At 38.8% G+C, this 13,587-nt stretch overlaps 1 protein-coding gene across 2 annotated transcripts in view; it reads right to left on the bottom strand.

Moving 5' to 3' along the window:
• CFAP300 (cilia and flagella associated protein 300) overlaps positions 1-5,394 on the bottom strand; it is a 28,732-nt gene extending 23,338 nt beyond the window's left edge. The window contains exons 1-2 of one of the 2 annotated variants that reach the window (XM_007448551.1): positions 5,259-5,394; positions 4,972-5,053 (exon numbers count right to left, since the gene is read on the bottom strand). In XM_007448551.1, the coding sequence (XP_007448613.1) occupies positions 4,972-5,053; positions 5,259-5,368 (192 nt within the window). In that variant the 5' untranslated portion in view covers positions 5,369-5,394. The remainder of the gene's footprint in view (positions 1-4,971; positions 5,054-5,258) is intronic. The other variant, XM_007448550.1, reaches the window with a different exon arrangement.
• Between the last annotated feature and the right edge of the window lie 8,193 nt (positions 5,395-13,587).

The following is a 13,587-nucleotide window of genomic DNA, read 5'->3' as shown; positions in this document are numbered from 1 at the left end:
TCCTGCTGCAGTGTGGAGATGAACTGAGGGGCTGTAAAGAGACTGATTAGGAGGGATAGTACTACTGTAATCCAGAAAGGTCTGATGTTCACATTAGAATGCTATCATGTCAAAATGATAGCAAGTGGGAGGGACAGAAGTGGACGGATTCAATGAATATTTAGAAGGGACAAAGGGAGAAGGAGGAGTCAAAGATGATTCTTGTTAAGTGGCCTGCAGTGAATTGGCCTGGAGCCAATGGAAATAAATCTTCATAAAGGCCCCTCAAAGCAACAGTTGTTATTGAAATCACAATTATATACCTGAAGAATGAATTTTTTTAAAGAAAACAAAAAACCCTGCCCTAATGTGTACAAATGGTATTTTGCATTATAGAATTTCCAGTGAGACATTAGAAGGGATTCTCTGAATCTCAGATAGTTTAAGGAAAGCTGATATCCTTTGGAAAAATATTTGATTCACAAACTAGTTCCAGTGATAACAAAGATACTGATGTCAAATGCATGTGAAGATTTGCATAAACTTGTTTCATAAAATGTGAGAGTAGAAACATATTTCTAAACTAATATTTTATATAACACAGTTTAAATGTATGTTTATTATATGTCACACATATGAAATATAAGTAGATGTTTGACTTTATCATCTATCTGGCAGACTGCTGATTTCTGATCCAATATCAAATCTCTCCTTCTTCCTTAAGGAATCCCAATTTTATTTGGGACAGCAATGTGCTCAGCTAAACATTTGCAGTTCCTAGCAGTCTCTGTGGTATGTGGTCCTGAGATGTAAGCAGAGTCTGGTCATGAGATATAATGTGTTGTGCGGATCTTCAGAAAACTCTGTAAATTAAGGAGGTCCCTTGCAGGACATATGGAAGATTCCTGTCATTATCCCTAGTCCATGGTGAGGATGTCAACACTATATACTAAGCCCAGAGCTCTCTCTTGAGACTCAAAGTGAGATAATATATTGAACTATCTAGGATATTTCCACTTGTATGCACCTCAAATTCAGCATGACTGAAACTGAATTCATTCTCATTATATACTCTTTTCCACTTTCTGTGTATTTAAATTTGCCACTCTAATCAACCAAATCAAAAACTTGGTCATCCTACATGTTGCCCTTTGCCTAACTCTCAATTATCTTATCAGTCCTTGAGTACTACGTTTCTCATAAACGTTTCTCCAGGCCATCCCGGTGCCCCTGTCTTAACTCAGGGTATCACCATATACTGTCTGGAGGATAACAGTTTCCAATTTGTTCTCACTACTTCCAGACTCAGTCCTAATAATCTACCTTCCATACTTCTGCCAGGTGATCTCAGTACTTTAAATTTTACTGTCTTGCTGAAAACCTTTCAGCAACTCCTCAGCAGCTAGATAAAGTCTAAACTCCTTTGTATGGCACATAAAGTCTTATACAATATCGTCCCACCCATCTGTCTAAAATAATCCCACTTTGTCTACCTGACAAGCTCCTACTCATCTTTCAGGCCCTAGCTCAAGTGCCCTGTCTTTTGGAAACCCTCCTTTAACCACCTCAGTCAAAAATGACCACTTTCTCTTTTGTGCCACTACAGTACCTTGTGCATGTTATGTTTTATATCACTTCTCATTCTGCAATGCAATTTTTGGTCTGTTTCCTTCTCTTTAACTGTGTATTGTTCATCTATACAGACTTAGGAACTAAAGAAATATTTGCTGGATGAATATTTCCTTCCTTCCTTCCATCCACTTACTACCTCACAAATAAATTTTGGAACATAATTTGTTTTTTTTTTTTTTTTTTTTTTTTATAAATTTATTTATTTATTTTTGGCTGTGTTGGGTCTTCGTTTCTGTGCGAGGGTTTTCTCTAGTTGTGGCAAGTGGGGGCCACTCTTCATCGCGGTGCGCGGGCCTCTCACTGTCGCGGCCTCTCTTGTTGCAGAGCACAGGCTCCAGACGCACAGGCTCAGTAGTTGTGGCTCACGGGCCCAGTTGCTCCGTGGCATGTGGGATCTTCCCAGACCAGGGCTCGAACCTGTATCCCCTGCATTGGCAGGCAGATTCTCAACCACTGCGCCATCAGGGAAGCCCCATAATTTGTTTTTAAGTTGAAAGGGAAAATTCATAATCTGTAATCCTAGTTTAAGCAGTACCCTTTGTTCAGTTATAGTTTTTGTAGTAGAAATGACATGGAAGTTGGAGTCAAAGGCCTGGGTTTTGCCATTTGCTGGGCAAGCTTGCACAAATTATTTAACCATTCTGAGCTTCAGTTTCCTCAGCTGTAAAACGGGGGTCAAAACACCAAATTTACCAGATTGTTGTAAAGATTCGTGATAAATGGATAAAAAGTGCTGAAAGCTAAATCTAGCACACAGGAGTCACTACTGCTTTGGGAAAACACTTTGTAAAGTAGTAAACAAATGTTAATAACAATAACAGCACTTATTATGAGCCAGGCATTTTGCTAAATATTTTATATGATTCATTTAATCTTCATAACAATCCCATTAGATATTCAGCATTATTTTCATTTTCAAAAAGACAAGCACTGTGATCATTTTGCAGAAGTAAACAGAGGCTGAAGAAGGTTAAGTAACTTGCCCAATGTCATAGAGCCAGCAAGTGGCAAGAGTTGGAATTTGAACAGAGACAGCTAACTTGAGGCCAAATGAGCAGGGGATCCAGGTTTTGTAGGGCTCTAAGCATAAATGATTTTAGGGAGTCTAAGAATACAAAATATCTACTTTTGAAAAACTCCAAAAACATGTGAACATACTGCTGGAGTATCTCTGAGTTCCTTGGAAGGGGATTCTCTAAGTGAGGAGCTTTAGCTAGTGAGGGGTCCTGAAGATTCATTAGCTTCAAAGTAAATCTCCTTCTGGGCCATGCTCTTAGCCACAGTGCTTTATTTCCTCCAAATTAGTTACATGAGTAAAAATAATGATTGTATGAATACAGTTCTTTAAATTGAAATATGGGAATAATACTGTCTACCTCACAGGAAAAAATTAGGATAAATAAACATGAAGATATTGAAAATTAGTTTGAAAAAAATTGCCTGCTATTATGGAAATTTGTTGTCCTTTTATGGATGAATTTTGATTTTGTTGAAGAACTTTGTGTCTATTGAACAACCCAAATTAATTCTACACCCTTCTCTGTGAAATTTTTCTGACACCAATGACCCTCCAATTGAGTGATCTTTTGTTTTCCTTGTGCCTAGGGCACCTTATATATCCTCCAGTATAGCAATTATTTTGTCTTGTAGAGAATTCTTTACATTTCTAGCTTCCAAAACTGTACACATCACTTACAAGCTGGGATCAGGTCTCTTCATCTTTTTAATACCTCCCAGCAGGGATACAGTAAGTATCCAACAAATATTTATTGAGTAAATGGCTTCTATTAAAAATTGTACAGCACTCTAAAATTCAGCAAATTAAAATCCTGATCATCTCCTTTTAAAAAAATATTGAGAGCCAATACTGGCATAAATGAAAAATATTAAAAACTATACAAATCTTACCATGAATATTTGAGAAATGTCATTAATGCCATATCAGTGGCATATTATATTAACATTATAACACTAACTTAGGTAAAGGGAAATAGACATTTAACCAATTTACCCTCTGTTCAGGGTTGAAGAGTATTCCACCCTCAATCCTCTACCCAAAATTCATGTCCTTCTTGGAACCTCAGAAAGTGACCTTAGTTGGAAACAGGGTTGTTGCAGATAAAATTAGTTAAAATGAGGTTATACTGGAGTAGGGTGGGCTCTTAATTCGATATGACTGGTGTTGTTATAAAAAGAGAAGAGACACAGTCATGGACACATGATGAGAGCTACGTGACTTTGACAGAGGTAGAGATTCAAGTTCTGCAGCTGCAAGCCAAAGAGTGCCAAGGACTGCTGGCAACCATGAGAAGCTAGGAAGAGGTAAGGAAGGATTTGTCCCTATAGATTTCAGAGAGAGCATAACCCTGCTGACACCCTGATTTTGGACTTCTAGCCTCCAAAACTGTAAGACAATACATTTCTGTTGTTTTAAGCCACCCAGTTTGTGGTATTTTGCTACAGCAGCCCTGGGAAACTAATTTCCCTCACAGTAAATATTTTGGTTTCTTAACTAGGCTAATATTTTCTTCACTGCACTATCATTCTGTATGAGATGATCTGATTTTTTTATTTGTTGGCAGTTTTGCCATGGGTCTGTAAGATCCTTCAAAGCCAGGCTCCTGTCTGTCTTGTTCCTTCTAGCAACCCCACCACTTGACAGAATTCCTAGCACATGGTAGCTCTCAGGAAGTGTTTGTGAATGAGTAAATAAACTATGTCAACTATGCTACAGTCAATGCCTGAAGGGCATGAATGGCAAAAATAATATCCCAAACCATAACAGTATTTTCCATTTAATTGAGGATTAAAAAACTTCAGGATTTTAAATAACGTGAATGAAATTTAACAAACACACCAGAATTTGCACCTTCAAATGAGTTTTTCCCTTTTCAAAGCAGCTACCTCTACCAGCTAAAGACTTATTCCAATAACTCTGCCACTGCTTAAGACTTTTTCTGGAATTCTTCATTGGAACTGCTAATAGAGCCTGTACTCACAGGGTAGACTTGATTTCGAGAAACAACCAGAAGTACTTTGAAGCTAACCCTAGTAAATAAAGCTGGTGATAAAGCTGGATAATATTAGTTGTACCTACTAAAAGACCCAATTTTCTAGTGAGAGATTGACTTTTCAAAATGGAAAAGTTCTATATGGCAGGATACTGAAGATGAGCTAATTTATGGTGATACGAAATGTAAAAGTTCCTCTTAAAACTGACCATTTGAACCTTTTTATTATTCTCAAACTCCAAGAAAACGACGTCACTGAGTAATGGCGTCTTCCCAAGAATTTATGCCGAAGTGGGAAAAAATGTAAAATCAGCAGTGGTCCAAGGAACTCTCCAACCCCCATACCAACCATAACGAAATCATCCTTCCGATAAACCTGAAACGTCTGGTCAAACCCGAACGCCTGCACCTTGATTCTACCCAGCATGGACCTGGGGCAGAGAAGAGAAAGTCAACTTGGGGTAGCATCCTCTGGGGGAGCACACTCAGCCCGTCCCACCCACGAAGTCCGCCCCTCGCCCCCGTTACGGCTGCCTCCCGGTTTCACTCAGGAAGGGGCCGCCTCGCCGCCCGACCCGCGTCTCCGCAGGCGCGAAGACCGAGGGGCTCTTCTCTTCCTGCCCCTCAGCCTCTCACCACTGGCGGAGCCGGCTGGTGGTCTCCGGCGTGCTCAGAGACTTGAAGGTTTTCTGAGGCAGGAATCTGAAGTAGTAGCCGCCCAAAGGCCCCAGCTCCCCAGCCGCCATCTCTGTCCTGGCTGCGCGGAGCGACGGTCGTTTCCATAGCAACGCGGGGCGGTTTCCATAGCAACGCGGCGGCCGTCGGGTGGGCCCGACGCTTCGGGGGCGGGGCCACGGGTCTACCTAGGCCGAGGAGACCCGCCTCCCGGCCCGGCTGCAGCTAGTGGAGGAAGAATCCCCCTTGGGGTTTCGGGGCGCCGCTACCGCAGCTTCTCCCTAGCTTACCGTCACTTTCGCTCCTTCACGCCGTGTTAGCGGTGCTGGAAACTAGGGGTCGGGGGCGGAGAAAAATTGCCAGTACATACTTGTTGAAATTAACTCGATAATAATTACGCCGCGTGGGTTAATTTCTTAGTCGCAAACGGTGTAATCTTAGATTTATAGCTATCTAAATTTAGTGACTCAAACATTTCTGAATATAAAGTTATTCTGAATTAATTAGGTTAATTAATTAGGTTTAACTATCATGACTACTTGGGAAACTATTCTTTTACCATCCGGCTTTTTTTTTTTTCTTCAAAAGTTACATCTGAAGGCTAAAGTAATTTTCCATATACACTACAGTACAACGTGCTGTTTAATAGAAACACGTATTTCTTATTTCCTATTGAAAATGACCTTTCGTATCTATAGTTTTGTTGTCGTTTTGTTTTGTCTAATAGCTGTGTATCTGAGCTTCAGAAGGGGGAGAGAGGGATGTCGTTCTTTTCCACCTCCTTGCTAACTCCCTCTCCTTTTCCCCTAGTCCTCCAAAAACTGATCTTGATTACTCCATATTCAGCCAACAGCAGTAGGAGAAAGAGGGAGGGAAACGCACACACACAGAATATTCGTTTTCGTTGTTGATTTTATTTTTTCATCAAGTCTTGGTCTTCTAAGTAGATTTAGTCCTTTTATGTTATGGACATGGTTGGGTTTAAGCTTACCATCTTGTTTGTTGTTTTCTAATTCTGTTCTTTTTTCCTTTAATCCAAAAGTAGGCAAGAAAGAAGGAGTAATAGAGTATTTTTATTATTCAATTTTTCTCCTTTTTAGCTTTTTAGTTATACATTTTAGTATAATTTTTATTGGTTACTCAAGATAAAATATGACTCCTTGATTTATTACATAGCACCTTAACCCATCACTTACACTATGTTTCAAACAAGAACCTTACAACAGGTAAAATATATTTATTCACTTTTCACCTTTCGGGTTTTTTTGGTCAATATTTTACTTCTACATAGGTCCAAAATACATTATTTTGTTACTGCTATTTTAAACAGCCAGTAATATTTCATATTTGCTAGTATATTTACCCTTTACATTTTTCTTATTCCTTCCAGCAGTTCTGAATTTATAATCTGGGATTATTTTCATTGAGTTTGAACATCTTCTGTTGGTATTTCCTATAATTCAGGTCTTCTGATGAGTAAGTTTCTCAGAGTTTGTTGTCTGAAAATGTCCTTATCGTCATTTTTTTTTTTTTTTTTTTTTCGGTGCACAGGCCTCTCACTGTTGTGGCCTCTCCCGTTGCGGAGCACAGGCTCCGGACGCGCAGGCTCAGCGGCCATGGCTCACGGGCCCAGCCACTCCGCGGCATGTGGGATCCCCCCGGACCGGGGCACGAACCCGCGTCCCCTGCATCGGCAGGCGGACTCTCAACCACTGCGCCACCAGGGAAGCCCTTATCGTCATTTTTAAATGATATCTTACAACAGACTGTACAGAATTGTAAGTTGACAACTTTTATCCAGCACTTTAAAAATGTATTCTGTTGTCTTCTGGATTCCAAATTTTTGTTGAAAGGTCAAACATTAGTTTTAGTGTTGCTCCGTTCAAAGTCATATGTCTTTTTTTTCTCTTCCTGCTTAAAATTTTTTTCTTTGCCTTTGGTTTCAGTAGTTTGGCAATCCTCTTCCATCTGTCATGTGTGTGTGTGTATGTGTGTGTATTCTTGTGTATGTGTGCTTTTGTGTGTGTCTTCTGTTTTCATCCGTCTGGCATTTGCTGAGCTTCTTGAATTCTTTCACTGATGCCTTTTAACCAGTTTTTAAAAACTCAGCTATTATCTCTTCAAATATTTCTTCCACTTCGTTCTCACTCTTCTCTTTTTCTTGGACTCCAATTACATGTATATTAGAACTTTTAACTATTTCCCATATTTCTCTGTTATATCTTTTTCAATTCTTTGTTTCTTCTTGTGCTTCATCTTTTCCATTCTTTATTGACCTGACTTTGAATTCACTAATCTTTTCTGCTTAACTCTTAATTTCAGATATTTTATTTTTTAGTTCTTGAATGTCCATCTTAATCTTGTTTAATATATTCTAATTAAATCTCCATTTTTTCATTCATTTAGTATACATTTTTCTTTATTTAACAGGTTAAAGTTATTTTTAAATCTTTGAGAGCTTCAATAGGAGAATTATTTTTGGATCTGCTTCTTTTCCATGTTTATTTCTTGATTATAAATCATGCTTCTCTGCCTTCTCACACATTTAACAACTTTTTGTTTTAAGTACAACATTGTGTGTTTGAAAAGTGTAAGAGATTCAGAAGACATTATCTTCCACTGGAAAGTATTCACTATTTAAAGGTGAATAGCCAACAACTTTAATACAATCAGGGATTCAATGGGTCAAGGCTGAGTTTTAGTTTTAGTAGGACTGAACCGCAGTCCATCTCTTTTCTCCTATACGTTGAGCAGGCCTGACTGAAACTCTAACAGATCTCTATCTTCTTGGCCCCCAAAGATGAGAAACTTCAGGTTTTCCTTTCAGAAGTGCTGAGCTTGCTCTTTAGCTTCCCACATCCTACAGCATTGAAATCTAGCAAATGTCTTAATGGGGAGACTGAATGTGTGTTTGAGGCAGGCCCCAACCTTCCAGGAGGACTTTGTTTTCTAAGCACCATGACATTATGGAAGATCTCACTCTGTGTTTTAGAAGCCTCTGCAGAGCAACTCAGCATCCTACATGTAGTCCCCAAACTCAGCAAATTTTCTTTGGAAGTGTAGCCACGTTTGACCCTTCAGATTTCCTTGCATGACCACCAAAATTCATTCAATCTTTACTTTGCATATCAGCCAGTAAATGACACTATTGAAAGAAAGGTCTTGTAAACATCAGCTCATCTTGGAAGGATTTTCTGAGGGAAGTATTAGAATGTAGATTCCTTGATTTCAGAGATGGAGACAGAGATTTCAGAGACCAGAGATTAAGATTCCACAGGTCTTGGATGGTGCCTAGGAACTTGTATTTTTAATATGCTCTTTAGATGAATTCGATGCAGGTTTTCTACACTATTCATTGAGAAAAACTTTCCCACACTTTCTTTACAATTTATCTTAAATCCCATCTCATGAAGAAATTTATTCCAATACTTCTGTCTGACTTCGTATACATTTAGTTTTTGTTAGACAATCAAATATTTGGTCATATACTATACTGTACTTTTATTTTTCTGATTTTTTGTGAACATCTTTCCAAGTAGATTACATACTGTTCAACATGGGGGAATTTGCTTGACATTTTATAAAAACATTTTCCACATGACCTAAGCACATAGTATTTGTTTAGTTAATTTTTTCCTAGGTTTTTCTGGTTTTATTGTGGTATAACCAACATACAATAAACTGCACATATTTAAAGTATACAATGTCATGAGATTTGCTATATGTGATCTTTGTGGGGTTTTTTTTCTTATTAGTCATAAATTTTATACACATCAGTGTATACATGTCAATCCCAATCACCCAATTCACCAACCCCACCCCCCACTGCTTTCCCCCCTTGGTGTCCATACATTTGTTCTCTACATCTGTGTCTCAATTTCTGCCTTGCAAACTGGTTCATCTGTACCATTTTCTAGGTTCCACATATATGCATTAATATATGATTTTTTTTTTCTCTTTCTGACTTACTTCACTCTGTATGACAGTCTCTAGGTCCATACACATCTCTACAAATGACCCAATTTCGTTCCTTTTTATGGCTGAGTAACATTCCATTGTATATATGTACAACATCTTCTTTATACATTCATCTGTCGATGGGCATTTAGGTTGCTTCCATGACCTGGCTATTGTAAATAATGCTACAATGAACATTGGGTGCATGTGTCATTTTGAATTATGGTTTTCTCTGGGTATATGCCCAGTAGTGGGATTGCTGGGTCATATGTTAATTCTATTTTTAGTTTTTTAAGGAACCTCCATAATGTTCCTTAAATTTAAAAAAAAATCCCCCATTAAAAATAAAGATATAATTATACTTATTTTGGACTTAGGATGCTAATTTAAATTAGGAATTTTTTGCTTATGTTTTGCATTACTCAAAAGTAATCATTTTTATTGCGTTGTTGATGAAATTCATCCTCTTTTTTTCAACCCTATAATCAGTGATTATACTTTGACTATATAGTCTTAAGTTCAATATTTACTTGGAAATTGATAGTTTTCTAGTTGTTATTTGTCACTCAAATATGCATGATTGGTATATGTTCGATACAACCTTTATTAATTCAGTCCTGACAATAGTTTTTTATTTTTATCTCCCAATTATCTTTTAAGTTTTTCTTTTTTAAAAAAAATTGCATAAGTAACACATGTTTAACACAGGAAAGAAACAAGTAAGCAAAAAGAATAAAAATACCCATAATCCCAGGACTATGATTTTTCAACTTCTTGGAGCAAAGAAGAACATTTTCCATAGGGAGATTTTCCAGAAAAAAGATGTTTCAGTCTAACTTTCATTGACTCACACTTTAAGGAGTCTTGGCCGGACAAGTATATGTGGAAAAAAACCCTCCCACATTTACAAAACAGTTCTCATATTGTGTTTAATTTTATGTATGTTTATGGTTTTTTTAATCTTTATTTTTATGGTCAGTTTCAGTATTTTCACAGTACAGTATTGTTATTGATCAGGGTCCTTGGACTCTTTTATTAAAAAATTAATTAATTAATTTTTGGCTGTGTTGGGTCTTTGTTGCTGTGCGTGGACTTCCTCTAGTTGTGGCGAGCAGGAGCTACTCTTCCTTGCGGTGCGCGTGCTCCTCATTGCGGTGGCTTCTCTTGCTGCGGAGCACAGGCTCTAGGGCACGTGTGGGCTTCAGTAGTTGTGGTGTGTGGGCTCCGGTTCAGTGGGTTGTGTAGGCTTCCTGGTGGAGGGGACTAGTGCCTGTGTTCTGGTTGATGAGGCCGGATCTTGTCTTTCTGGTGGGCAGGTCCACGTCTGGTGGTGTTCTTGTTTTTTTTAAGGGAACGCTATTTATTTATTTATTTATTTATTTGGCTATGTTGGGTCTTCGTTTCTGTGCGAGGGCTTTCTCTAGTTGCGGCGAGCGGGGGCCACTCTTCATCGCGGTGCGCGGGCCCCTCAGTATCGCGGCCTCTCTTGTTGCAGAGCACAGGCTCCAGACGCGCAGGCTCAGTAGTTGTGGCTCACGGGCCTAGTTGCTCTGCGGCATGTGGGATCTTCCCAGACCAGGGCTCGAACCCGTGTCCCCTGCATTGGCAGGCAGATTCTCAACCACTGCGCCACCAGGGAAGCCCTGGCAGGCAGATTCTTAAACACTGCACCACCAGGGAAGCCCCCTTGGACTCTTTAATCAAAAGGAATTGGTAAGAGGCCAGGTGAGGAATTCAGACAAGGCTTTACTGGGATTCGTGTTGCAGCAACGATGGAGCAAAAACAAGTAACAGGTTCCATTGCTCACCCCCTGAGGGGTTGCTAGCTGGTCCCTTAAAAGGGGTGAGGGTGGGGGTGGATTGGTGGATTGGGCTGGAAGGGTGGCTTAGGTGGTCTGCACACCCCCTTGGTGGTGCTGTGTGCAGGGATCATGTGCAGTACCGTGCTATTGCTCCCTGCACCTCAGAAGTGGCATGTGGTTTTAGGCCTCTTTGTATCTTGCTGTTCATAATTTGTCACAACAGGGAATGCGTGCAGTTACAGTTTCTTTATATTCTATTGCTCTAGGAGATGCATGTCCACACGCAAGCACTGCAGCAAAGGGTCCCAGGCCCCAGGTCCCAGCCTGTCTCAGTACAGCTATGTTTAACAGCATGGACAGTGAAGTCAGATCAGAAATCCAACTCTAGCTCTAGTGTCTAGGTTTCCTCATCTGTAAATAGAACATATTTTTTTTTTTTTTTTTACTTTATAGGGTTATCATAAAGATTAAATTAGTTAAGTTGTGTGAAGTGCTTATCACAATGATTGACACTTAAAATTCTAATGTATGGTAGTTCTTAATATTAATGGCTATTTTCATGTGGGCTTCTAGGAACAGAATCTCAGTATATAGTTTGTGTATACAGGAAATAAGGTTTGACTTGACATATTTTAATTTATGGCTCTCTCCTAGAGACTCGCTGGGTTAGAAATTATTGTTTTCTCTCCTTTAGCTTCTTCTAGTTTTTCATCACCTAATCGCTATGAATCTCAATTTTACATCCTTAAAATATGGACTTCGCCTCATTGGATTGTAAGTTGTTGCTACAAGATGAAGGTATTAATTATTACTACTGGCTCCCATTCGCTTCATTTAACTGTAAAAGTTTACCAAATGAAACATTACCGTTGTTCTAATATTTGGTCATTAACTGTTATTATTCTTTCCGGTTTTACATTCCTTTCATTTGGCTAGTTAGCACCCTGCATGTCGCTAGGCACTGTGGGAATTCCAAAATGTATAAAATATCGATCCTGCCTTCAAAGCCCTTACAAATTATTTGGAAATTATTGAACAATACTTGTCATCTTGCTCTTTCATGTATTTAAACTCTACTTGCTTCCTCTCATCCTTCTAAAATTCAATCTAATCTTATTGACAATTTAATTGCCCTCTAGTCACTGTTTAAAGTTGCCAAACTACCAGCTTTTATCTGATAATTTACAATACACATATATTTTACCTAAAGTAAGTCTGACTAAAAACATTCAATAAAGTGAGGAGGGAGCTAATTCTAATATTGACTTATATCAATGTGTCAAAATAGCACTTATTTTCTGTGGTTCTACTTTGTGTAAATTTTCTATGATTCTAATGATTTGAAAAAGATTTACTGAACACAGTTAGAAGCCAAGAACAATATTAAGCTGATTCTAGTGGTTGTGTGTTCCTTATAGATAATAGGATTTTTACTTTATGGAGGAATGAAATAGTAGCTGTGATCACGAGTAGTTGAAATTTGAAAAATGTTGTTCATCAATAAGTTATTTTGTTTAGATCAGTGGCTATTCAAAGTCAGTTCATAATAAAAATTTCATTTCATCTGTGGCCAAATGGACAAACAAAGGGAGGTGTACTTTTTCATAAAATTAAATCACTTTGTCTTAAAGAACTTTATTTTTAAATTATGCTCTCTTTTTTGTAATTAAAATCTCCTTTCCTTAGGAAATCATCATAATTAAATAAAAATTTTATAACCCTATGTTGGGTTGGTAGAGTAGAGCCTTGCTACTCGAAGTGTGGTCAATGGACAAATAGCATTGACGTCATTTGAGAGCTTGTAGAAATGCAGTATCTCTGACCCCACCCCAGACCTACTGAATCAGATTCTGCAGGTGATTCATATACACATTAAATTAGAGATGCTGGTCTAGATGATACCCATCTACCAGCCCTACCCCCTTTTACTCTTATTTCAAGTTATTCTATACCTCCATCTACCCAATTGCTCAATTCAGAAACCTGGGACTTATCTTTGACCCTACCTTATCTCACCCCTCCCTTATCCTCTCCCATATAAAACTCACCATTAAATCTTATAATCTTCTAAATATATATACTACAATCTGTTTACATCTCTTCAGGTTCCAGTGTTGACACTTTAGTCCAAGCCACCACCAATCTTTTTGCTTGGATGACTGTAAGCAAGACTTCCTACCTCATCTCCCTCTTTCACTTTTGCCCTCCTGACATCCATTTTGTACACAGCAGCCAGATTTGAGCTTTTAAAAATAATAAATCAGGGCTTCCCTGGTGGCGCAGTGGTTGAGAGTCCGCCTGCCGATGCAGGGGACACTTGTTCGTGCCCCGGTCCGGGAAGATGCCACATGCCGCGGAGTGGCTGGGCCCGTGAGCCATGGCCACTGATCCTGCGCGTCCGGAGCCTGTGCTCCGCAATGGGAGAGGCCACAACAGTGAGAGGCCCACGTAACGCAAGGTCCGCGTAAAGAAAAAAAAAAAAAAAAAAAAATAATAATAATAATAAATCAGATTCTAAAACTATCCTGTTG

This window comes from Lipotes vexillifer, unplaced genomic scaffold (genome assembly GCF_000442215.2).
Source record: "Lipotes vexillifer unplaced genomic scaffold, Lipotes_vexillifer_v1.1 scaffold593, whole genome shotgun sequence".
Lineage (NCBI taxonomy): Eukaryota > Metazoa > Chordata > Mammalia > Artiodactyla > Lipotidae > Lipotes > Lipotes vexillifer.
Note: the sequence above shows the minus strand (reverse complement) of the source record. Positions and strands in the feature narration are given on the sequence as shown.